This window comes from Triticum aestivum, chromosome 3B (assembly GCF_018294505.1).
Source record: "Triticum aestivum cultivar Chinese Spring chromosome 3B, IWGSC CS RefSeq v2.1, whole genome shotgun sequence".
NCBI classification, from domain to species: Eukaryota; Viridiplantae; Streptophyta; class Magnoliopsida; order Poales; family Poaceae; genus Triticum; species Triticum aestivum.
This window is the reverse complement of record NC_057801.1, coordinates 508,497,748-508,522,747: the sequence shown is the minus strand read 5'-3', so window position 1 is coordinate 508,522,747 and position 25,000 is coordinate 508,497,748. Positions and strand designations below refer to the sequence as shown.

The window sequence follows — 25,000 nt, the reverse complement described above, 5'->3', positions numbered from 1 at the left end:
CTGCCTCGTACCCCATACTCATGAGGGGTCAATATATCAAGTGGGCGGAGCCGAAATATGGCGCATCACCGAGACCGGATACTTGTCTGGTACTCTGAAGAAGACATCCGAAGACTGGCCTTCGGAGTGGTTTTATATGGAGGACGTCCCCCTTCCGGACCCTATTTGGATGGGCCTTCCTGAGTTTACCAATGCCCCATTGAAGAAACGCCATAGATGGCGCCCCCAGAGCCCCTAGGAGGAAGATAATAGAGAGGTCCTTTTCCTGATGGACAAGATAAAAACGCTGGCCAGATCAGGACTGACAACTACTGAAGTTATGTCAATATGCATAATGCAGGGGGTACAACCACTTTAGTATCGGGGCAAACCCATGTGTCACTTCAATGGAGAAGACGACGCCACCCGCTGCGGCCGTAAAGGTCCGGACTCCGCCGCCGCTCTGGCAAAAATATTGTCCGACTTGTTCAAAGGATAGGAAGAGGAGTTCATCTGCATTATGCCTTGGGATGGATTCTCCATGTACAACCCCCCGAGCTGGGTGAGTTGCTACCTTTTATTCCATTCTTTTCCCACATTCATCATCACAAATATTTACCTTGCCCATTCATAGCAGGAACTGCGAAAAGCTATGAGGGAGGTCCACAACCCGTCTCCACAGCCAGAGGACCCTGACAGAGCCCTCGACCCCGGACTTGAAGAAGATCCGGACATATTTGTAGAGCTCGTCGACAGGACATTTTACCAGATAAGTTCTGATGGTGCCCTGGTGGCCATCATAGTAGATTATCCTGGCCTACTCCCTGCATCACACATAAGTAAAACCGGAGTCCCAATTTACAAGAAGAATACCCTCTCTGCACCTTACCCATCGCACCTGTATTGCGTTTTATAGGGAAGGTCATCGGAATGCCGCGTCGAACCCGCGGCGACTCATCAACAAGGAGCACCGAGGCTGGTTCGGCTTAAAAGGAAGGCAGTCAGGACCGAGACACCATCGTAGAGGTATGATTAAAAACCTGCTACGCAGTTATCGTCCTTAAAATATAACAATGTTCACGCCCCCCCAGCAGAAAAAGCGCTCGCCAGAGTATATCCGGAGAGCCTGCGGGTCTCGCCTCCACCAGCCGGACTCCAAGGCCAGACTCAAGGGCGGAGATTAACGCGGGGACAACGCCGGATGGTCCTCCTACAGAGGATGTGGATAGATTATCTGCTAGAAACTCCGAAGTGGAGAGCGCCATGTATGACAGGCACCGAAGGGCCACACTACGCGACCCTAATTTCTCTGAAGAGGCGTTCAATGCCTTCAACTCAGGGGATGCGTACATCCGAGCTGCTCAGGATGGCCTAGCCAGAGCTATGGACCAGTATGTAAGGGATATACAGGTAAGAAGATTTGATAAGTATGTATATTAGTAGCCCCTTAAACTTGAAACAGTTGGCACAACTGATTTAAGGATCAATTATATGCATAGGTTCTTACAGAGAAGAATACCCAGCTGTCTAAAGAGCTTGAAGAGTGCAAAGATCAGCTACGGGCCGCAGTCGCCGAAATGGAGGAGTCCAAGAAGGCCTCGTCTGGTAATACTTGTCTTGATCAAAAAGAATGTATTGACATATACCATTTAGTATTCGGCATGCATGCAAATCTAACAATAGATTCTGTAGACAATCTCGGAGGGAATCCGGAGATCGTATCGGAGGATGACCCTCATGCTCAACGAGAGCTAAAGGCTGGCGAGCGCGTGCTTACAAAAGTTATTTGGGAGAAGAATGATCTTTAGGATGTGAAGACGCGGCTGGACGTTGAATTAAAGGATGTCCGGGGCCAGCTTGTTGACTCCGTGAAGGAGAATAAGCGGCTTCGACGCGGCATTTTTAATAAGTGCTTGGACGAACCTTTAAACAGTTCGGTGAAGAAACATGCTAACAGAATTATATCTGTAGGTATGCTGACAGGTCGTCCCAAAGAGGAGATGCCCGGATCTGCAGGCGATCTTCTCCAAGAACTCTCATAGCTGCATGAGCAAATTTGGCAGGTGATGCAACGTATTGCCCAGGCCTTGTGGCCGTCTGCATCCCTGCCTGGAGGCATGGGAGAGCTTGTAGAGATGCTCAAGGGAGCACGGCAATGCTTCCGATTATGGAAGATATTAGCCTGCCAACAAGGTGCAAGGGAAGCCTGGGCCATGGTGAAGACGCGATACACCAAGGCTGACCCGAACCACATGGCCGAGGTCGGACCTATAGGACCAGATGGGAAAGAGATCCCCATTAGTCTGGTATATGACCAGGTAGCATTAGCTGCAAAGTATTCCCAATAGGATTGTAGGCTAGACAGCCTGTTGGGTGGTATAGAAGAAGAAATCAGTCAGCCTAAGTGACTTTGTACTTCAAAGGACATATTTAGTCCCTAGCCGAATTGTAAATCATTGTCTTGGTCGACCTTTTCGCTTCAACCTCTGGACCCGACAGTCTAGAGTGTATCCAAATACCCGCTCAGTTATGTAAAAATCAGGGCACACGTGGAAACCAGGCATAGGGGTCATAAGTGCTTGAATAGACAAGTACCCAACTAGCTATGTTATATTACATGGGTAGTAAGAAACATCTTCCAGGGAGAATAGTTCCGTTAAGGGTTCCTTTCCCTGGGTGTGCATGCATTAATGTGCATGTCTGAACTGCGAAAAATGACGCAGGATATAAACATCTGGGGGCATGTTTTGTAATAAGTAAAAGACATCTTTTGTTCACCGACCGAATATTCCATTAAGAACGCTAGCTTTCGGCTTCACCCAGTCTGAGGTACACATCCGGCTGACCCGGCAGTAACAATCGCAGAGGTGCTCCCCTTATGCCCTAGCCGAATTAACGGGAACATAGGGCACAAACACAAGAGCCAGGCAACCCAGCTTGGCCAAAACTTAAGTCATATCGATGCATATAATGGTGAAAAAAAGGCACATATGGAGAAATGACGCATATGTGGTGGGCATAAAGCCCGGAAGATAATTATGTGAAGCTTCTGTATAAGAAGCCCCCAGGTATATTGAGCGCACATAGCACGGCAGGAATGTGCGGTCAAAGCATACTTGAAGCTTTTAAGGCTACATATATGAAAAGGAGAGGGAGAGAAGATATATATATATATATATATAGGGTGGGTCTATTATGATAACACCCCTTAAGACCTTATTCTGCACACCCAAACCTTATTCTGCACACCACCAACAGAAAAACCCACCCCTCCTCCCACGGCCGCCCACCACTCTCCCTCAAACCCCACTACTCCACCAACCTCCCTCCACGGTACCCCACCACACCACCACCTGCCTCCCACACCGCCGTCGCCCACCACCTGCCTGGCGGCCGGCGACCACGGGGATGGCCCGACCACCGCGGCGCCCCACCCCACCGCCTTCTCTCACTCCCGGCCGGCGCGCCTCCCTTCCCCAACCCACAGCCCCCCGCCTCCTCCTCCTCCCGGTAGGGGCCGCCCCTCCTCCTCCTCCTTCCGGTCGGCGCCGCCCCGCCTCCCCACGATGAGCCATCACCAGATCTGGTCAGCCACGGGCTCGTGGATCCAGCCATCCACAGGCTTCGCCAAGCCGCTATCTCCGGATCCATGGCTGGCCATGCAGCCAACGCGGACGCGGCCTCGATCTGGAGTGCCTCCACCACCCCCTACCACAGCCCCGATAGGACACCACCACCTGCCCCCACAACGCCGCTCAACTCCCGGCACCGCCCCGCGACGCACCACCATCCAACAACCACCCCCCGACCGCCGGCGGAGATCCGGGCGCGCCGCCCCAAGGTGCCCCGTGCGGCTGCTGGCGTGGATCCGGGCGCGCCGCCCCCATCCACCCCGCGCGCATGCCGGTGCAGATCCGCCCCCGTCGCCTCGCTGTGGCCTACCCAACTGCACGGTCCTCCCCCTCGCTCCCTATTTCCTCACCGCCGCCAAGATCTAGCTGCTCCGCTAGCCTACAGAACGCGGCGAGGTCCATTAACATGGCTGGCATGCAGCTCGGGCAAGCATGATGTGCAGCTCCCCCAGCGTTTGCTTGCAGTTCGCCGGCTAATTGTGCACGTCCTGGGGTTCATAGATGGCGCATGTGCAGCTCGGAAACAGCCTCCGTGTTGTTCACTTGTGGATGCATCAGCCACACATTTTTTTTGTTCTTCATATTTTTGGTAGGGAGGTTAGCTTGGGTCCCCAATTCTCCAATGGTTCTGAACTCCAGCGACCACAACGTGGGTGTTGTACGTGCTGCTTGCACCAGTTTATCATCTATGCGTGCGAGGTTCTTGCACCAGCAGCTCCCCTTCGCCATCGGTAGTGTGGCATGTAGTTCATCCATCGACGGTTGTGGTAAGATATGTATGACCTTTCTGCAACATGCATCATTTTATCACTGCAGTGATCTTCTCTCTCACAGTAGTTCCCTTTGTTGCCAAATGTAAAAAAAATGGAAGATTGTAATTGGAAAAGGTTGAATATTCTATGCAGCTCACTTTGTCGTTGTGTGGAAGAAAAATTGATGCAGGCCACTCGTCACGTCCCTGCGGTTTAGTTTAGTTTTGTTTTGCAGCAGCTTACTTTTTGTTTTTCATCTCACTCTTTTATTCTTTCAGGAAATCATTTGCAGTGCACTTAGTAAGAAGGAGAAGAGAACATCGATGTTCATTTTGAATTTGATTTGTTGTTTACGGGAAACACAAAGGTAGTAAGAATGGATGGTCATTTTGTATAAGCAAGTCTTTCCCTAGTGCAGTTCTGTTGGGCACTGCATCGTTGATTCTATGGCCGTGTAAAAAATAATGAATGAATATGTATGCTTTTAAGCTCACTTTGTTCTTTCATGCAGTTCACTATAAAAACTAAAACTCCTTTGTGGTTCACTTGGTAATCCAAAAACAAACACACCTTGCAAAGCAGCTCACTTCTCATTAAATGTGGTTCACTTGCTCAATCCCTGCGGTCCACTCGCCCGGTCTACGCGCGAAAGAAATTATTGCGTTTGGAAAAAACTCACGAGGTTCACTTTCGGTAGTGTCACAGCCCGTTTACAGTAGTCTCGAGGTTCACTTTTCATAGTATTGCGGTTCACCACCGCTCGACATGAAGTGCACTCCACCTTGTTTGGGAAAAATTACGTCCCATAAAAAAACCATGCAGTGCACTTGCCCATCTAATGAAGTGCGGTATTTCGTCTGAAGCAGTGTGTTCTTCTTTCCCCGTCCGAGAAAAAATATGTCTAAACAAAAAGAAACCATGCATTGCACTTGCCCATCTAATGAAGTGCGGTATTTCGTCTGAAGCAGTGCATTCTTCTTTCCCCGTCCGAGAAAAAAATACTCGTCTGAAGCAGTGCGTGCTTCTTTCCCCGTCCGATAAAAAATACGTCTAAACAAAAAGAAATCATGTAGTGCACTTACCCATCTAATGAAGTGCGGTATTTCGTCTGAAGCAGTGCGTTCTTCTTTCCTCGTCCGAGAAAAAATACGTTTAAACAAAAAGAAACCATGCAGTGCACTTGCCCATATGATGCAGTGCGGTATTTTGTCTGAAGCAATGCGTTCTTCTGTCCGATGCAGTACATACGACGATTTTGGTCTCGCGAAGAACAGAGTGTCCGCTTTTCGGTAAAATCAAAACTGCTCTTAAACCGTAAGGAACTAGAGAGAGTGTTCTACATGAAAAAGTTGCGTCTTGTCGATATCTTTCCAACAGCGTATGATTTGAATCATTCTAACCAGCCGTTTGTAAAAAATTCACGAAAAAACAGCCGCTGCCTCTCGAAGTCAGCCGCACGATTTTCAAAAATAACTAAAAACTGTAAGGAATCTCAAAACCATTTCAACATATCAAAGTTGCGCCTTGTCCGTAGCTTTCCAATGGCATATCATATGTCTAGTTCCGACAAACGGTTAGAAAACTGGAGCAAAAACAGTACCGAAAATTTCAAAAAAATTGAAAAACAGAGTTCCGCGATTTAGTAAATTTGAAACTGCTCTTAAACCGTAATGAATTAGAGAAAGATTTATATATGAAAAAGATGCGCCTCGACGATATATATCCAACGGCGTATCATTTGCTTCAATTACGACAAGCGGTTTAGAAAACAACGCGGAAAAACGCTCGTTGTCACTCGTCATCCGCCGCACCATTTTCAAAACTGTTCTTAAACCGTGTGGAATCTTGAAAAGTGTTCAACATGTCGAAGTTGTGCCTAATCCATAGCTTTTCAATGGTATATTACACGCCTCATTCCAATAAACGGTTAAAAAATTAGAGCAAAAACAGTACCGAAAAAATAACGCATGAAGTTTTTTCCGACGAGAAGTTCACTAGTCTCTATTGCAGTGCTCGTCGTCCAGAAGATGCAGTGCACGTGCGTTCAGCGTGCAGTGCGGAAGTGGTGTGCAGAATAGTTATTCTGCTAATATTAGCATAATAGACCGTGTGTGTGTGTATATATATATATATATATATAAAGGAAAACGAAGGTGAGGAGACAAACACAGAGTTCGGCACTAGGCGTAGAATCTTCGGAGTCTGGTCGCGTTCCATGGGTTCGGCTCGAGTCGATTATCTGATGCATCACACAGATGGTACGCTCCTCCGGTGAGAACTTTATCAATGATGAAGGGACCCTCCCACTTGGGCTTGAGCTTGTCTTTTTTCTTCTCCGGTAGGCGTAGAACGAGTTCGCGAACATTATAGGTTTTGGCCTGTACTTCTCTACTTTGATACCTTCGAGCCTGCTGCTGATAAAATGCGGAATGGGCCTTCGCGACGTCCCGCTCCTCCTCCAGGGCATCTAAACTGTCCTGCCGATCTAGCTCGGCTTCTCTCTCTTCGTACATGCGCACTCGAGGTGAGTCATGAATGATATCGCAGGGTAGTACTGCCTCTGCGCCGTACACCATAAAGATGGTGTGTATCCAGTGGTGCGATTGGGCGTGGTCTGCAGCCCCCATAGTATGGAGTCGAGCTCCTCGACCCAGTGCGAGTCTGATTCTTTCAAGGATCGCAGTAGTCTGGGTTTGATGCCGCTCATAATAAGACCATTTGCTCGTTCGACTTGACTATTTGTTTGGGGGTGATAGACAGAGGCATAATCTAGCTTAATGCCCATCTTGTTGCACCAAGTTTTCACCTCGTCGGCTGTAAAGTTGGAGCCATTATCAGTGATGATGCTGTGGGGGACACCGTAACGGTGTACGACTCCGGATATAAAGTCTATCACTGGTCCGGATTCGGCTGTTTTAACTGGCTTGGCCTCTATCCATTTGGTGAATTTATCTACCATGACCAACACGTATTTTTTCTTAAAGCTCCTCCTTTAAGGGTTCCAACCATATTGAGCCCCCAGACCGCAAAGGGCCAAGTTATGAGTATTGTTTGAAGAGCGGTAGGTGGCATATGGCTTTGATTTGCAAAAAGCTGGCAACCGACGCAATGTTGGATGAGGTCCTGTGCGTCCGCTTGGGCTGTCGACCAGTAGAAACCTGTACGGAAGGCCTTGCTTACAAGGGCCCGAGCTGTGGCATGGTGGCCATCGAGTCCAGCATGAATTTCTGCCAAAAGCTGTCGTCCTTCCTCTTCGGAGATGCACCTTTGGAGCACTCCAATCGTGCTTTTCTTATAAAGCTCTCCCTCGTGGACCTTGTAGGCTTTAGAGCGCCGCACAATACAACGTGCCTCATTTTGGTCCTCGGGGAGTTCTTGCCTATTTAGGTAGGCTAAGAAGGGTTCTGTCCACGGGCGATGATAGCCATAATCACGTGGGCCAACGGTGTTATTTCGGTGGCGGAGCCTCCGATTGTGTCAGAGTGTTCGGGGTCTGGGGTTGTGTTCGGATCCGGACTGATATTGCCGGGCTCCCCATCCCATACCACGGATGGCTTGAACAACCTTTCTAGGAAGATGTTAGGTGGGACGGGGTCGCGTTTAGCACCGATGCGGGCCAGGATATCCGCCGCTTGATTGTTTTCTCGGACCATATGGTGGAATTCGAGCCCCTCGAACCGAGCTGACATTTTAAGGACGGCATTGCGGTAGGCCGCCATTTTTGGGTCCTTGGCGTCGAAGTCTCCATTTATTTGAGATATTACGAGGTTCAAATCCCCACGCACATCTAGGCGTTGAATGCCCATGGAGACTGCCATCCGAAGACCATGCAATAGAGACTCATATTCGGTTGCATTGTTGGAATCTGTGTATAGTATTTGTGAGTACGTATTGGACTGTATCTCCGGTGGGGGATGTTAGGACAACGCCTGCCCCTAGACCGGCCAGCATCTTACAGCCATCGAAGTGCATAATCCAATTGGAGTACGCGTCGTACTCTTTAGGGAGTTCGGCTTCTGTCCATTCGGCGACGAAGTCAGCCAGTACTTGCGACTTAATGGCTTGCCATGGTTTGTATGTTATGTCGAACGAGAGGAACTCGATAGCCCATTTAGCAATTCGGCCCATGGCATCGCGGTTATTTATTATGTTGTTGAGTGGTACTTCGGAGGCCACCATGATTGAACACTCTTGAAAGTAGTGTCATAATTTTCGGGATGCCATGAAGACCGCATATGCTATCTTTTGATAATGTGGGTACCATGACTTGCATGGAGTGAGGACAATAGATACATAGTATATCGGCTTTTGAAGAGGGAACTTGTGTCTGTCCGTCTCTCCTTCGACGACGAGCATTGCGCTTACAACCTGGTGTGTTGCAGCTATATATAGCAGCATTGGTTCGCCGATGTTTGGCGGCTAGGATTGGATTGGTGGTGGCCAGGAGGGATTTTATTTCCTACAGTTCGGCCGTAACCGCATCCATCCACTTGAAGTGGTCGGTGCGTCGAAGAAGGCGATAGAGAGGTAGTGCCTTTTCTCCTAGTCGGGAGATAAAGCGGTTTAGGGAAGCCACGCATCCCGTTAATTTCTGGATTTGCTTGAGGTCTGTTGGGGTAGCCAACTGTGACAGAGCTCAGATTTTAGCCAAATTTGCTTCAATTCCTGTATTGGAGACGATGAAGCCCAAGAGCTTTCCGGCGGGTACACCGAAGACGCACTTTTCCGGATTGAGCTTGATGTCATATGTTCGGAGATTTTCAAACGTAAGCCTCAAGTCGTCTATTAAGGATTCGACGTGTATGGTTTTGATGACCACGTCGTCTACATATGCCTCCACTATTTTGCCGATTTGTGTTTCCAGGCATGTCTGAATCATGCGTTGATAGGTTGCGCCGGCGTTTTCGAGCCTGAAAGGCATGGTGTTAAAATAGAAGGGGTCGTATGGAGTGATGAATGTCGTTGCGGCTTGATCGGATTCCGCCATCTTTATTTGATGGTATCCTAAATATGCGTCAAGGAAACACAATGAGTCGTGTCCTGCGGTAGCGTCGATGATTTGATCGATGCGGGGGAGGGGGAAGGGATCCTTAGGGCAAGCCTTATTGAGGTCCTTGAAATCGACGCATAGGCGCCAGGATTTGTCCTTCTTTGGTACCATCACCAGGTTTGCCAGCCAGTCTGGATGTTTTATTTCTTTGATGAATCCGGCCTGGAGTAGCTTGGCTAGCTCTTCTCCCATGGCTTGTCGCTTGGGTTCTGAAAAGCGCCGAAGAGTCTGCTTGACCGGCTTGTATCCCTTTAGTATGTTTAGGCTATGCTCGGCCAGCCTGCGTGGGATACCTGGCATGTTTGAAGGATGCCACGTGAAGATGTCCCAATTCTCGCACAAGAACTCTCGTAGTGCGGCATCTATTGTGGGGTTCAACTGTGTCCCAATTGATGTTGTTTTTGTGGGGTCCGTTGGGTGGATATGGAATTTGATTATTTCGTGTGCTGGTTTAAAAGAGGTGGACTTGGGTCATTTGTCAAGTATCACATCATCCTTGTCCACTGTGGAGCGCAGCGCAGTTAATTCTTCAGCCGCGAGAGCTTCGAATAATGCCTCCAGGGCTAGTGCGGCGGTTTTGTTTTCGGCGTGGAGTGCTATGTCCGGATCACTAGCTAGAGTGATGATTCCATTGGGCCCAGGCATCTTGAGATTCATGTACCCGTAATGGGGTATAGCTTGGAAGCTTGTGAATGCGTCTCACCCCAAAAGGGCGTGGTATCCACTACTGAACGGGGCCACTTGGAATGTAATTTCTTCGGACCTATAGTTCTCCAGCGTGCCGAATACCGCATACAGTGTGATTTTTCCCGCACATCGTGCCTCCCGACTGGGTATGATTCCTCTGAAGGTCGTGCTACTTTGCTCGATGCGGATCTTGTCAATCTCCATTTTGTTGAGGGTTTCCTCATAAATGAGCTTTAATCCGCTGCCACCGTCCATGAGTACTTTAGTAAGCCGGTAGCCGTCCACAATTGGACTAAGGACCAAAGCAGCTGGTGCTCCGACTATTCGGAATTGAGATTCATCACCGGCATTGAAGGTAATAGCCGTGTCGTTCCATGGATTTATTGCTGCAACGTGGCAGACTTCGGCGAGGCTGCGGAGTGCTCGCTTACGCCTATTGTTTGAGGCAAAAGTCTCGAAGACTGTCAGTACTGTATTGTTATTCTCCGTGGGATGGTGCTCTGTGGCATTGTTAATGAGGAGATCCTCGCCGCTCTTGGCCACCTGCCGGAGTACCCAACATGCTCTAAGGCTGTGTGTTGGTACGATATCCGGTGTGCTGTGAATTTTGCATGGCCCGTTGAGCCATCCCTCCAGTACGGTTCCACGCCCTATGAAGGGCTTTGGCTTCTTTGTAATTGGATTGGGTGACTTGCGAGAGCGCACCCTTGTAGTTTGGATGAGGGGTTTAGTGAGAGCCGGAGGATCCCAGAATTTAGTTTGGGTTTTCTAGGCGCTTTCCATCGCATAGTACTTCTGTACTATGGCCGCCAAGTCGGTAAAGTGTGCTATGTCATGGTGACTTATGGCGTTGAGAATTCCCTTGTCCGTGCAATTTTTGCAAAAGAGTGAAATTACGTCTTCCTCGCGACAGTCCTTGACCTTGCTCATTACAAGGAGGAATCTGGCCCAGAAGTGATGTACTATCTCTTGGGGCTCTTGTCTAATGTGGGAAAGATCACTTGTATCTGGGTGGGTGGGTAGATTTAAGTCCAAACCCTGACCCGATCTGAGACCTAGGGGCAGAGGAGTTCCCGAGCTTGGCAGCTCGGACTCCAGGATGTTGCCCAATTCTTCTGGTCTGCTGCCCGATTCTAAGTTCAGAGCCTGGGCCATGTCCTCCCGTAGACGGGTATCCGGCTCGGAGAGCTTGGGAATCCGGACATAGTTCGTCCTCAAAATAGAGGAAGAATCACTGCACTGCTCCTCCACCACTGCTGATCCGATCATAGTCTGTAGCGACTCCCAGGGCGGCGATGCGATCCAAGAGCTCGTTCAGGGAGGAAAGCTCTATTGGATCCATCTGCTCGGTGAATTCCGAGCTGATGTGGAGTCTGTTCTCGATGACCTGAGAAGTCATCGTCGGCGTGGAGGCCGAACGGGCGGCCATGACGAAGCCGCCCAGCCGAAGAGTCTGGCCTACAGCCAGGGTTCCTCCAAAGGTGATGTTGTCCTTAACAACAAGGCGAGCCATCAAGCCTTACCATGGCGACATAGTGGAACTCTCAATGAAAGCACCAACCTCGGTGTCAAAACCGGTGGATCTCGGGTAGGGGGTCCCAAACTGTGCGTCTAAGGCTTATGGTAACAAGAGGCTGGGGACACGATGTTTACCCAGGTTCGGGCCCTCTCGATGGAGGTAATACCCTACTTCTTGCTTGATTGATCTTGATGGTATGAGTATTACAAGAGTTGATCTACCACGAGATCATAGAGGCTAAACCCTAGAAGCTAGACTATGATTATGATTGTTGTTGTCCTACGGACTAAACCCTCCGGTTTATATAGACACCGGAGGGGGCTAGGGTTACACAAAGTCAGTTATAGAGAAGAATATCTACATATCCGAATCGCCAAGCTTGCCTTCCACACAAAGGAGAGTACCATACGGACACGGGACAAAGTCTTCAATCTTGTATCTTCATAGTCCAACAATCCGACCAAAGTATACAATCCGGCTGTCCGAGGACCCCTTAATCTGGGACTCCCTCAGGCCCCCTGCCAGCCCTCCGGTGCCCATCTTCTGCTATATGAAGTCTTTTACCCTGATAAAAATCATAAGCAAGCTTTCGGGATGAAACTCCGCCACCACGAGGCGGAACCTTGGCGGAACCAATCTAGGGCTCCGGCGGAGCTGTTCTGCCAGGGAAACATCCCTCCGGGAGGGAGAAATCATCACCATCGTCATCACCATCAATCCTATCATCGGGAGGGGGTCAACCTCCATCAACATCTTCACCAGCACCATCTCCTCTCAAACCCTAGTTCATCTCTTGTATCCAATCTTTGTCTCAAAACCTCAGATTGGTACATGTGGGTCACTAGTAGTGTTGATTACTCCTTGTAGTTGATGCTAGTTGGTTTATTCGGTCGAAGATCACATGTTCAGATCCTTAATGCATATTTATACCCCTCTGATTATGAACATGAATATGATTTGTGAGTACTTACGTTTGTTCCTGAGGACATGCGTGAAGTCTTGCTATAAGTAGTCATGTGAATTTGGTATTCGTTCGATATTTTGATGAGATGTATGTTGTCTTTCCTCTAGTGGTGTTATGTGAACGTCGACTACATGACACTTCACCATTGTTTGGGCCTAGAGGAAGGCATTTGGAAGTAATAAGTAGATGATGGGTTGCTAGAGTGATAGAAGCTTAAACCATAGTTTATGCGTTGCTTCGTAAGGGGCTGATTTGGATCCACATGTTTCATGCTACGGTTAGGTTTACCTTAATACTTCTTTTGTAGTTGTGGATGCTTGCAATAGGGGTTAATCATTTCCTTCTGCTCCTCATTGGGTTCGACACTCTTACTTATCGAAAGGACTACGATAGATCCCCTACACTTGTGGGTCATCAGGCAGCATGGCTACATTCATTCAAATATGATGTCCTTCGAACACATGCCCTCTATAATGCAGGAACCTTCAAGGATGTTGTTGAAGTATCACTCCGGCGTACGATGCTCCTTGCCTGCTGGCGGTCCCTCGGTTGCAAGACTAGTGGCATTCATCTTTGCCCACTGCATCTTGACGCGGGCGAAGGCCATCCAGGCGCCTTCGATATAGACTGACCGCTTTATAGCATCAAGTCGTGGGAAGGCATTGATTAGCCGCTTCACAAGCCCGAAATAGCTATTAGGTATGGGTTCGGCTGGCCAAAGACGGACTATGATATCCTTCATGGCTAGTTCAGCCATCCTATGTAGCTCGGTCAGCTGTTTCACCTGATCACTGAGGGGCACATACTGCTCTGGCGTAAGGTACTGTGACCAGAACAATATCTCTGTTAACCTCCCCTCTTCGGCTTGGAAGAAATCTGCCGCATCTGCAATACTTCGGGGAAGATCCGCAAATGCTCATGGAGAACTCCAAATGCATGTCAGAAAGGTGTACTTTCTCCTTATGAACTTGCTCTACATATTAAAAACCTTACCCGCCGCGATCTTCTTGGCTTCTTGGATCTCCTGACATGTGCCTTGGGCTTCAACCCAGGCTTCCTTTGCACTTTGGAGCGTTGTAGCAAGTTTGGAGTCTTGCTCCGACACCTCACGCTCCAAAGACTCACATTTTCTTATAGCATCTATGAGCTCTTGTTGGACTTCATCCAACCTCGCCTCATGCTTTTGGGGGCGGTTCGTTCCTCGTCTGCCTCCTTCTTGGCTTCGGCCAGTGCGCTCTTGAGGGCTTCAACCTCAGACGTGTCAACTATGAGCATAAACATAACGCTCAAGTCAGATAATACATTATAACTCATAGAAGTTCAGATATGCTTCGGTATAACATACCTTGCTTTTCCTCTAGCTTCCACTTTAGTTGGGACACTTCGGTCGCATGCGAGGCTGCTGCCAGCTTTGCAGCCTGTTCATCGAAGTAGACATATATGCCAGCTCCTGAGAGGTATTATTTGATCCTCTGTTCGTCCTTTCTTCATGAAATGCTGAACAAAGTCTCAGGGGCTACTATCTATATACATGTATTCCTTTTGTAAATAACTAAAAATATATTACTTCACATACCTCAAAGCCTGTCAGAAGGCTGGTATAGGCTTGGTTCAATCTACTTTTAGCGGACCAGACCTTTTCAACTACTGTACCCATAAGGGTACGGTGCTCCTCCACAATGGAAGCACTTTGAAGCGCTTCCATCAGAGTGTCTGGCGCCTCTGGATTGATAGAGGACGCCGGTGGAGACGGCATGACCCCTTCCCTTGAAGAAGGCTGTTGGTCCGATTCCGGAGCCGTATGGGTCTCCGGAATAATATTCAGTTGGGGGCCGAATTAAGCTTTGCCCCCATCGTCGGTCTCCATGGGGGTTGATTTCCCCCTTTCTTCGGCAACAGAGGTGTTACCATCCTCCGCCACCTTCATAGCCTCTTGTACCTCCCCATGTCGTGGAGAGGTTCTTTGGGATAACACTTCAGTGTTATCCGAGGCAGTGGGTGGAGAGATCTGCGGAGGCGACTCACTCTCCATCGCGTTCGCCCCTAGCGAGTTCCCAGATGACGATGATCGTTGGGGGAAATCACGAGCCGGGATATAATGCGCAATTCAGTATGTTAAAATAATAAGGCATACAATCAGATATATGTATGGTGTCTTCAGATACTTATGATTCAGCCAAGGGCTTTAGCCTGGCGTGCCGCTTTGGGATGGCATCGGCATCCCCTTCGGAATCATCTGAAAGGGAGGGTTTTCCCTTCTTGGCCGCCTCCGCCTCCAGATCTGTGGAAGTCGGCCTCTTCTTCTCCCCCCTTGGGGGGGGGAGTTACTCTCCTCCTCCTCTACATCTTCATCATGGGAGGAGGAGGTATCGTAGTCTTTGGACTTGGCGTCCGAAGTATCCTTACGATGGAGACCACCTCTGGTCTCCTTACCCTTATTCTTGGCCTTCTTCTCCGACGCCTGATACAGAGCCAGAACCAACATATTGGTCAGCAAGGGGGTAGCATGGTCCTCGGGCAGCGGAGCCGGACATTTGATCTGCTCCGCATTCTTTGTCCAGCCCTATGAGAGTCAGAAAGTTCAATATACTCCTTGTATTTGCAAATAAAAGTTATCATAAAACTTACGGTAATGGATGGGCATGCGCAGTCAAGGCTGCGGTCTTCGGTCATCTCTGGCCACGACTTTTGAGTCTTGAAGAGCAGCTTCCATATGTCTTCGTGCGTCGTGCCGAAGAATCGCTGCAGGGTCCGAGGACCGGTCGGGTCGAATTCCCACATATGTTAGGTCCGGCGTTGACAAGGGAGAATCCGGCAAAAAAGCATCACCTGGATCATGCTGGCGAGGCTAGTGTTCTTGTTTACCATGCCCTTGACCCGGCTCTCCAATGCCATCACCTCATCCGACGATTCCCAATCTAGGCCCTTATCGAGCCAGGATGTAAGCCGCATCGGGGGCCCAGATTTGAATTCAGGAGCGGTGGCCCATGTGGCGTTGTGGGGTTCCATGATATAGAACCACCCCCGCTGCCATCCTTTGACTCTCTCCACAAAGGTCCCCTTAGGCCAGGTGACGTTGGGGAGTTTGCTCATCATGACGCCGCCGCACTCCACGTGTTGGCCCTCGACCACCTTTGGCTTCATATTGAAGACCTTGATCCATAGGCCGAAGTGGGGAGGGACGCGGAGGAATGCCTCGCACACGACGATAAACGCTGAAAGGTTGAGGAAGGAATTTGGGGCCAGATCATGAAAATCTAGCCCATAGTAGAACATGAGACCGCGGTTGAAAGGATGAAGGGGAAACCCTAGTCCGCGAAGGAAATGAGGGATGAACACTACCCTTTCATTGGGCTCCGGAGTGGGGATGATCTTCTTTTTAGCAGGGAGACGATGGACTATGTCCGTGGACAGATACCCAGCCTCCCGGAGCTCCTTGATGTTCTCCTATGTAACAGAGGAGGCCATCCACTTGCCTCGCGCTCCAGATCCGGACATGGCTAGGGGTGTTTGGTGGCGATGGAAAAGATTGAGACTTGCGCTGGAGCTCGAATGGCAAATAGGCAGAGGAGGAAGAAGGCGTAGGGTAAAGAGACGGATCTTTATCTTCTTATAAAGGCAGTGGATGTCAAGCGCCCCTCACGAGCCTTAAATCTCGCCTATTCCCAAGGGGACGTGTGAACGGCACGGTTGGATTACCCAAACCCCTGTTTATGAAAATCCCATGATAAGAGGACACGATCTCTGCTTTTACAAGACGTGTCAATGGCCGTGCCTCGAAATATGAAATGAGGCTGTGAAACGGTTCAGAATGCTAACAAAGCCAAGACATAACGCCTTGCCGGAAAAATCGCCTAAGGACGTCACTTATTTCGTTTCGAATATTTTTTCCTTACAGCTTAAGGCTGTGATTGTTTAATAAAGCCGGACAGAGCTGTTTTGCATGGAGGACTGCATTGGAGTATTCTGAGAAGGAACATGCCTTGCAATGCCGAAGACAATCTACACGCCGAACATATCGTCATTGAAGCCCGGTTCAGGGGCTACTGAGGGAGTCCTGGACTATGGGGTCCTCGGCGAGCCGGCCTATGTGACATGGGCCAGACTGATGGGCCGAGAAGATACAAGATAGAAGGGCCTCCCCCATGTCCGGATGGGACTCCCCTTTGCGTGGATGGCAAGCTTGGCGTTCAGATCATGTACCTTCCTTTCTCTATAAACCGACTCTATACGACTCTAGATCCCTCCGGTGCCTATATAAACTAGATGGCTCAGTCCATAGGGAGGATAACAATCATACATGCTAGACATCTAGGGTTTAGCCATTATGATCTCGACGTAGATCAACTCTTATAACCCCTATACTCATCAAAGTCAATCAAGCAGGAAGTAGGGTATTACCTCCATTAAGAGGGCCCGAACCTGGGTAAACATCGTGTCCCCTGCCTCCTTGTTACCTTTGATCCTCTGACGCACAGTTCGGGACCCCCTACCCGAGATCTGCCGATTTTGACACCGACAGTCTTCTGAGTTCAATCTCAGCCTCCCTAACTAGACGTACAGTTGTCAGAGCAACTAGAACTGGTCTACCAAATTCGTGTCTTCGTTAAGCAACTGGTTCTATCACTTTACCCTTTACTTATAGTTTCGCTTCGTGAAGTCGTTGCTTGCCTGCTCTGTTTAACTTCACTGTCTGAAAAAAATCTTTCTGTTTTTATGTTTGGCTTCATATTATCTTCCTAGTCAAATCCACTCTACCTAGTTGATGTTTGCCTTCGTGTTTACTCTGTACTATTTCCTAGACTATGTCCTGGCTAGTGTAGTTTATCTTCTGTTGCATACTGTGTAGGTTGTATTTGGTTGTTTGTCTTCGAAGACATTGCCTGTCTTGAAGTCTTTCATAAAAATCGCCTAGTCACCCCCCTTTAGTCGATAACTAGCACTTTCAAATATTCCACTCCTTCGAATCTCTCTTTATGGACTCCTCCTATGTTAAGTTTGGTCTATCACGACCTCTCTTATATACTCCCTCCATCCCAAAATAAGTGACTGAACTTTGTACTAACTTTATACTAAAGCTAGTACAAAGTTGAGCCACTTATTTTGGGATAGAGGGAGTAATATATTACCAACACGCTTCATCATTCTCACTCGCCTGAGACTTTCGTAAATCCCAGTCACTGAACATGATATAGAAAGCATACAATTTTAGCAAAGTTTCATTACAAAATTCAAATCATATGACGAGAACGGTTAGGGTGTCTGTTGCGGATATACCCCATGGTATAACCCGACCTGAAGTATGACCCGACCGGGACTTGGCGCCTCATCGGTAACCCGTCCGGACTTGGTGGTTCATTGGTGATCCGGTTAGTGGGTCAGACAAGCGGCAAGGCCCAAGGCCCAGAAGGCGGCTCGTGAGAGGGGCAACTCAAGGAGAGGCCTGGACGGCCGTCTCATGGAGAAGGTCCAAGAAGAGCAAGACCCGACAAGGAAAGCAAGACCCGGACTTGTAGTTGGTTTGTAATAGAAGATAGACTAGTCCTAATCCTACTAGGACTGTACATGTAAGCCAGCCCCTTCAACTTATATAAGGAGGGGCAAGGCACCCCAAGAGGGAGGAGTTTAGAAAGACAGACAAGTCTTAGACAAGATCAAAGTAGATGCTCTCGAGATAGAGGTAGCAAAACACCGCCCTTGTAACCGAGAGCATCATCATCATCAATATCAATGAAGCAGGATGTAGGCTTTTACCTCCACCGTGAGGGGTCGAACCTGGGTAAAATCCCACGTTTCTCGATGCCGACCAACCCCGTTCAAGCGACTACCTAGTTGTGATGGCCTCATGACTAAGTCCTCACACTAGGACATATGCCGTGACAAAACCACGACAATCTCTTTAATTCAAAGGATTTTCATAGGATCTTTGAAGGATTAGAATCCTTAGGACAGTTTCCTACATTTGTTGTTTGATTCGTAGGATTGAGTTCTGTAGGATTTTCTCCTAAGGATTCATTTGTGTTGCGTTTCATAGGTATTCTAACATCCACTCCAACCTCTTGGAAGAAATCCTTTGTTTTTCCCGTGACACAATCAAACAAGCTCAAATCCTATAGGGATCCAATCGACATGCCGTTCCAATCCTACATTTTTCCTATTCCTGTGTTTCTGCAATCCTATGAATCAAAGAGGCCCTTATATGTAGATTTTAAAGGCATGTTACTACTATTGAGATGCAATGAAATCATTCTCAAACAACTTATAAAACGGACAATCCCCTTTTGTATAGGTATTTTCCGCACGGTACTGTGAATTACTGCACAATATTAGTTGCTTGTCTTCTAGCTGTAAATGGGGAGCTCTGCGACTTGTTGTGCATCTAGAATCATCATTTTTGCCAAGATAAATCATACAAGAAACTCAAAGCAATACCGGCATAAGAATAGCCAAAGTTCATCTCACACATAGAAGAAGATCTTGAGTCCAGGGGAAAACCCTAGGTTTAACATTTACTACTGGCGGTCTACGCTCTCTTCGTTGAAGACATTGTCTGAAGTTTGCTCGGACTTCCTTTATTGGATGAAAATCCATAATCTGACCTTAGTGGTTGAATCCAATGACAATGACGCTCATGCACCCTTTCCTTAGTGAGGGCATTGCTGTTGGGGAATCTTCTCATATTATGGGTGTGGTAAAAGGCAGTGGGTAGTTCTTGATGTTTTGCCTAGTGGATCATTTTCCTTGCCTACGCCTTTACAAATCTTTTTTGTTGTTGTTGTCTCTGCGCATCCTAGACGTAAAGAGGCCGAACGAGTTATGCTTGTATTCCTTTGATGCGACATTATGAATCAATAAAACACTCTTTATAAGAAATTTTTATTTATTTATATTGTTGAAAAGAGAGAGAAGAATGAGGTATTTCATATTTTTCAAGTTTCATTACATTTTTGCGAGCTGAGCGTAGCTCAGATGATTAGATTTCTTTTGGTGAAACCATCCCATCAGGGTTGAAGTCCTAGATCTGGTACTGGTTAGGTTTCTGGCGATGTTCGTTCAGTCGGAGGAGATGTTTCCATCGACTATGAAATGATTGTGGTGACTTTATCAATCTTATAAGATATTGCGCCGACTCGGCACCTTCAAGGTATACGTGCATTAATAAGGGCTAGTATATGTGCGTGTTTGTGAGCATCTGCGATTGTAATGTGTTAAATAAAAGTTTCATTTTACTTTTACCCTTTAAAAATTACTCCCCCGTCCCATAATCAAGACCTTTTGGACACTATACTAGAGTAAAAAAGTCTTATATTATGGGATAGAGGAAGTATACTGTCCATAGTTTTTTTTAGGAATTTCATGTACATAGTTGCTGGGCACAGAGCGAAAAAAAAAAACGGGGAAGGCATGAAATCGGAACCAACGGTCAGGATACTGTCTCGTGTGATAGTAGATACAGTAACGCGCACGGTTCCGGTTTTCCCAAATAAAACGGTTCCACACTAGAATGTTCTCGGACATTCTTGTCCCCCCTAACTCGCCCCCTTCCCGCCGCTTCCACGCCGTTCTAGACCTCCGGCGAATCCTCCCCTCCCGCCTCTTATTACCCATCTCATCTCCGATCTCCCCCCAACAATTTCCGACGAGAAGAAGACACCAAGGCGAATCATCGAACCAACGAATCCCCCCAAATCACCATTGCCAGTTCCGTTGCAGTTAATCCGTAGTTCGCAGAAGCGAAGCCATGAATCCCGACAAGTTCACGCACAAGACCAATGAGGCGCTCGCGGCGGCGCACGAGATGGCGTCCGAGGCCGGCCATGCGCAGCTCACGCCGCTGCACCTCGCCGCGGCGCTCGCGGCGGACAGGTCGGGCATCCTCCGCCAGGCCATCGCCCACGCGTCCGGCGGCAACGACGCCGCGGCCGAGTCGTTCGAGCGCGTCGCGACCGCAGCGCTCAAGCGGCTGCCTTCGCAGTCCCCGCCGCCCGACACCGTCCCGGCCTCCACTTCGCTGGTCAAGGCCGTCCGCCGCGCGCAGTCGGCGCAGAAGTCGCGCGGCGACTCGCACCTCGCCGTCGACCAGCTGCTCATGGGCCTCCTCGAGGACCCACAGATCTCCGACGCGCTCAAGGAGGCCGGCATCTCCGCCGCGCGGGTGAAGGCAGAGGTCGAGAAGCTCCGGGGAGGCGACAACCGGCGCGTGGAGTCCGCGTCGGGGGACACCAACTTCCAGGCCCTCAAGACGTACGGCCGCGACCTCGTGGAGGTGGCGGGCAAGCTGGACCCGGTCATCGGCCGCGACGAGGAGATCCGGCGCGTGGTGCGGATCCTGTCGCGGCGCACCAAGAACAACCCCGTCCTGATCGGCGAGCCCGGCGTGGGCAAGACCGCCGTGGTGGAGGGGCTCGCGCAGCGCGTCGTGCGCGGCGACGTCCCCAGCAACCTCCTGGACGTGCGCCTGGTCGCGCTGGACATGGGCGCGCTCGTGGCCGGCGCCAAGTACCGCGGCGAGTTCGAGGAGCGGCTCAAGGCCGTGCTCAAGGAGGTGGAGGAGGCCGAGGGGAAGGTGATACTGTTCATCGACGAGATACACCTGGTGCTCGGCGCCGGGCGGACGGAGGGGTCCATGGACGCGGCCAACCTGTTCAAGCCGATGCTGGCGAGGGGGCAGCTCAGGTGCATTGGCGCGACGACCCTCGAGGAGTACAGGAAGTACGTGGAGAAGGACGCGGCGTTCGAGAGGCGGTTCCAGCAGGTGTTCGTGGCAGAGCCCAGCGTCCCCGACACCGTCAGCATACTGAGAGGGCTCAAGGAGAAGTACGAGGGGCACCATGGTGTGAGGATTCAGGACCGCGCGCTCGTCATTGCCGCGCAGCTCTCGTCGAGGTACATCATGGGTAAGTGCTCTGTTCTTGCCAAGCCAATTTTCTGACATTGTGATTTCTGCACGGTCAATTTTGCAGTGTTTTTGCATTGATTGATCTCCGGTCTTAAATCGACGATATTTTTCCTTTTGTTACAGGTCGTCATCTGCCTGATAAAGCAATCGATTTGGTTGACGAGGCCTGCGCAAATGTGAGGGTGCAACTTGACAGCCAGCCTGAAGAGATCGACAACCTCGAGAGGAAGAGGATCCAGTTGGAAGTCGAGCTCCATGCCCTCGAGAAGGAGAAGGACAAGGCTAGCAAAGCTCGGCTAGTTGATGTGAGTAACCGGTGAATTTGGTGATCTTGATTTTATCAGTGTAGCTGATTCGTTCTGATAATGTGCAAAAACTGCACTGTGCCTGCTCTGTTCTGACAATGTGCAAAAACTCGGAACTGTTTCAGGTGAGGAAAGAGTTGGACGATCTGCGAGACAAGCTGCAGCCGCTGCAGATGAAGTATCGCAAGGAGAAAGAGAGGATCGACGAGATCAGGAGACTGAAGCAGCGCCGCGAAGAGCTGCAGTTCACTCTGCAGGAGGCCGAGCGCCGGATGGATTTGGCCCGCGTGGCTGATCTCAGATACGGTGCTCTGCAGGAGGTTGATGCTGCCATCGCTAAGCTGGAGGGTGAGACCGGCGAGAACCTGATGTTAACAGAGACTGTCGGCCCGGACCAGATTGCCGAGGTAAGTTCGTTGTTGCAATCAATTTTATGGTGTTGTTCACTCTTCAGGTATGAACGATGTTGTATTGAGACAATCTCTTTGCATACGCAGGTGGTGAGCCGCTGGACTGGCATTCCTGTCACTAGGCTGGGACAGAATGAGAAGGCCAGGCTGATCGGTCTGGCTGATAGACTGCATCAGAGGGTGGTTGGACAGTATGAGGCCGTCAATGCAGTCGGAGAGGCTGTTTTGCGGTCGAGGGCTGGCCTTGGACGGCCACAGCAGCCTACTGGTTCATTCCTCTTCCTCGGGCCGACCGGTGTGGGTAAAACCGAGCTCGCCAAGGCTCTAGCTGAGCAGCTGTTTGATGACGAGAACCTGCTCGTCCGCATTGACCTGTCTGAATACATGGAGCAGCATTCGGTTGCCCGGCTAATCGGTGCCCCACCTGGGTAAGTACTCGAGTAATTCTGTATGCTCACTATGGATCTGTGCATGTTATGCGATTTCTGAGTTTTGACATCTGAACTTGTTGTGAATTTGCAGTTACGTTGGTCATGAGGAAGGAGGGCAGCTGACAGAGCAAGTGAGGAGGAGGCCATACAGTGTCATCCTCTTCGACGAGGTTGAGAAGGCACATGTGGCGGTATTCAACACCCTGCTCCAGGTCCTGGACGACGGGCGGTTGACCGACGGGCAAGGCAGGACGGTTGATTTCAGGAACACCGTCATCATCATGACCTCGAACCTTGGCGCGGAGCACCTCCTCGCCGGAATGGTGGGCAACTCCATGAAGGTTGCTCGCGATCTCGTCATGCAGGAGGTATGTACTACTGAATTTGCCCCTGATCTGCCTTTTGTTCGGAATCAATCAGTTTGCGGTCTGATGCCTAATGCGAGAACAATGTTCACCTGCAGGTGAGGAGGCATTTCCGCCCGGAGCTGCTGAACCGTCTGGACGAGATCGTCATCTTCGACCCTCTGTCGCACGAGCAGCTGCGGAAGGTTGCCCGGCTTCAGATGAAAGATGTGGCAGTACGTCTTGCGGAGAGGGGCGTTGCCTTGGCCGTCACAGACGCTGCCCTGGACGTCATCCTCTCACTCTCTTATGATCCGGTACGTGGAAGTATCGAATCTCATTCTTCACTAATCAAGCACTGATCAAGGAGTATCTTCTGGAGTAGATTCTAACTCGGTGACATTTCAATTGTGGCAACAGGTGTACGGCGCCAGGCCAATCAGGAGATGGATCGAGAAGAGGATAGTGACGGAGCTTTCCAAGATGTTGATCCGCGAGGAGATCGACGAGAACTCCACGGTGTACATCGACGCTGCGCCCAGCAAGGACGAGCTGACCTATGGCGTCGACAAGCACGGAGGGCTGGTGAACGCGCGCACGGGCCACAAGTCCGACATCCTCATCCAGGTTCCTAGCGGAGCTGTTGAGGGCGATGCGGCGCACGCCGTGAAGAAGATGAAGATCATGCAGGACGGCGGAGAGGTGGACGACATGGAGGAAGAGTAGATGGGAACCGCATCGATTGATCCCTTTCTGACTGTAGTTCCAGGTGGCTGCACCAGGCAGTTGTATGAGCTCTGTTTTTGTTTTTGGACCGTGCTGATTTAGGTAGTTCGGAATCGTATCTGTTGAATTGGGGGGTGAAATGTGTTGAGTATATTGTGTACGTGTATATGTGTGTGTAGGGCCCACCTTCTGTTTTCCCTGTATAGTTGAGATTGTGGTCCAACTATGTACTTATATATATGTGCCTGGTGCACCGATCAATACATCGCGATTGCACAGCCCATAATCCGTCTCTCCACATGGTATCTATCGCAGTAAGGTCCTAACCCCCGTCGCCGCCGCCGCGCGGCTCCGCGCCGCCGCCGCCTCCGCGCCGCCGCCGTCACCAGCCGCCGCCGCCGCCGCCATCCCTTCGGCCGCCGCTCGTCGCCGCCGCCGCCACACGCCCGCCCCGCCTGCCGCCGCCGCCGCCTCCCGTCCCAAGGCCGCCGCACCGCTTCCGCTCCATCACTCCCAACCCGCGCCGCGCCCTAACCCCACCACCGCCGCCATCATGAGCTCCTCCTCCTCTACCGTCTCCAACCCGTTCGCCGGCCCCGACGTCACCCTCGTCCGCGATCTGAACATCCATGAGCGCGTCCCGGTCAAGCTTGACCACACCACCGCCTCCTACTCCGCGTGGAAGCGGTATTTTTCGCTCGTGTTTCGTGAGTACCTCCTTCACGGCCACGTGGACGGCACCGTGGACTCTGCGCTCATGATCCACGACGAGGAGTGGATGATCCTCGACGCCACCATCATCCGCTGGTTCTACCTCACCATCTCCAGCGACATCTTCCACACCGTGGTGGACGACGAGGACGACGCCCATGCAGTCTGGACCAAGCTCAACGGCCTCTTCACCGACAATCGGCTGCAGCGCAAGGTCCTCCTCTATGGAGTTTTACGGGTGCCAGCAACTTGACTCGTCCATCGATGATTTTTGCATGCGCCTCAAGAAGCTCGCCGATGAGCTCCGTGATCTGGGGGAGAAGATTGACGACGAGCTCCTCATCAGCACCCTCTCCGGCGGCCTCAACGAGGACTTCGGGAACGCCGCCTCCAACCTCACCCTCATCCCGGAGCCCACCTTTGGCAAGGTGGTCGCATACCTCAAGCTGGAGGAACGCGGGATGCGGGCGGCCCAGACGCGCGCCACCCACACCGCCCTTGTTGCCGGCACCCGCGGGGGCTCGGCCCCGCCACAGCACCGCCAGACGCCGTCCCAGCAGGCGGCGCCCGCCTTCCCGCCGGGCTTCCCGC

The 25,000-nt window shown here is 50.4% G+C and overlaps 1 protein-coding gene across 1 annotated transcript; it reads left to right on the top strand.

The window, feature by feature from the left end:
• Positions 1–20,113: 20,113 nt before the first annotated feature.
• LOC123070625 (chaperone protein ClpB1) lies at positions 20,114–23,959 on the top strand. Its single transcript, XM_044493905.1, has 7 exons — positions 20,114–21,480; positions 21,606–21,787; positions 21,913–22,194; positions 22,285–22,625; positions 22,720–22,996; positions 23,092–23,289; positions 23,393–23,959. The coding sequence occupies exons 1-7, from the start codon at positions 20,325–20,327 to the stop codon at positions 23,696–23,698; spliced, it is 2,742 nt and encodes a 913-aa protein (XP_044349840.1). The 5' UTR covers positions 20,114–20,324; the 3' UTR covers positions 23,699–23,959.
• Positions 23,960–25,000: the final 1,041 nt, after the last annotated feature.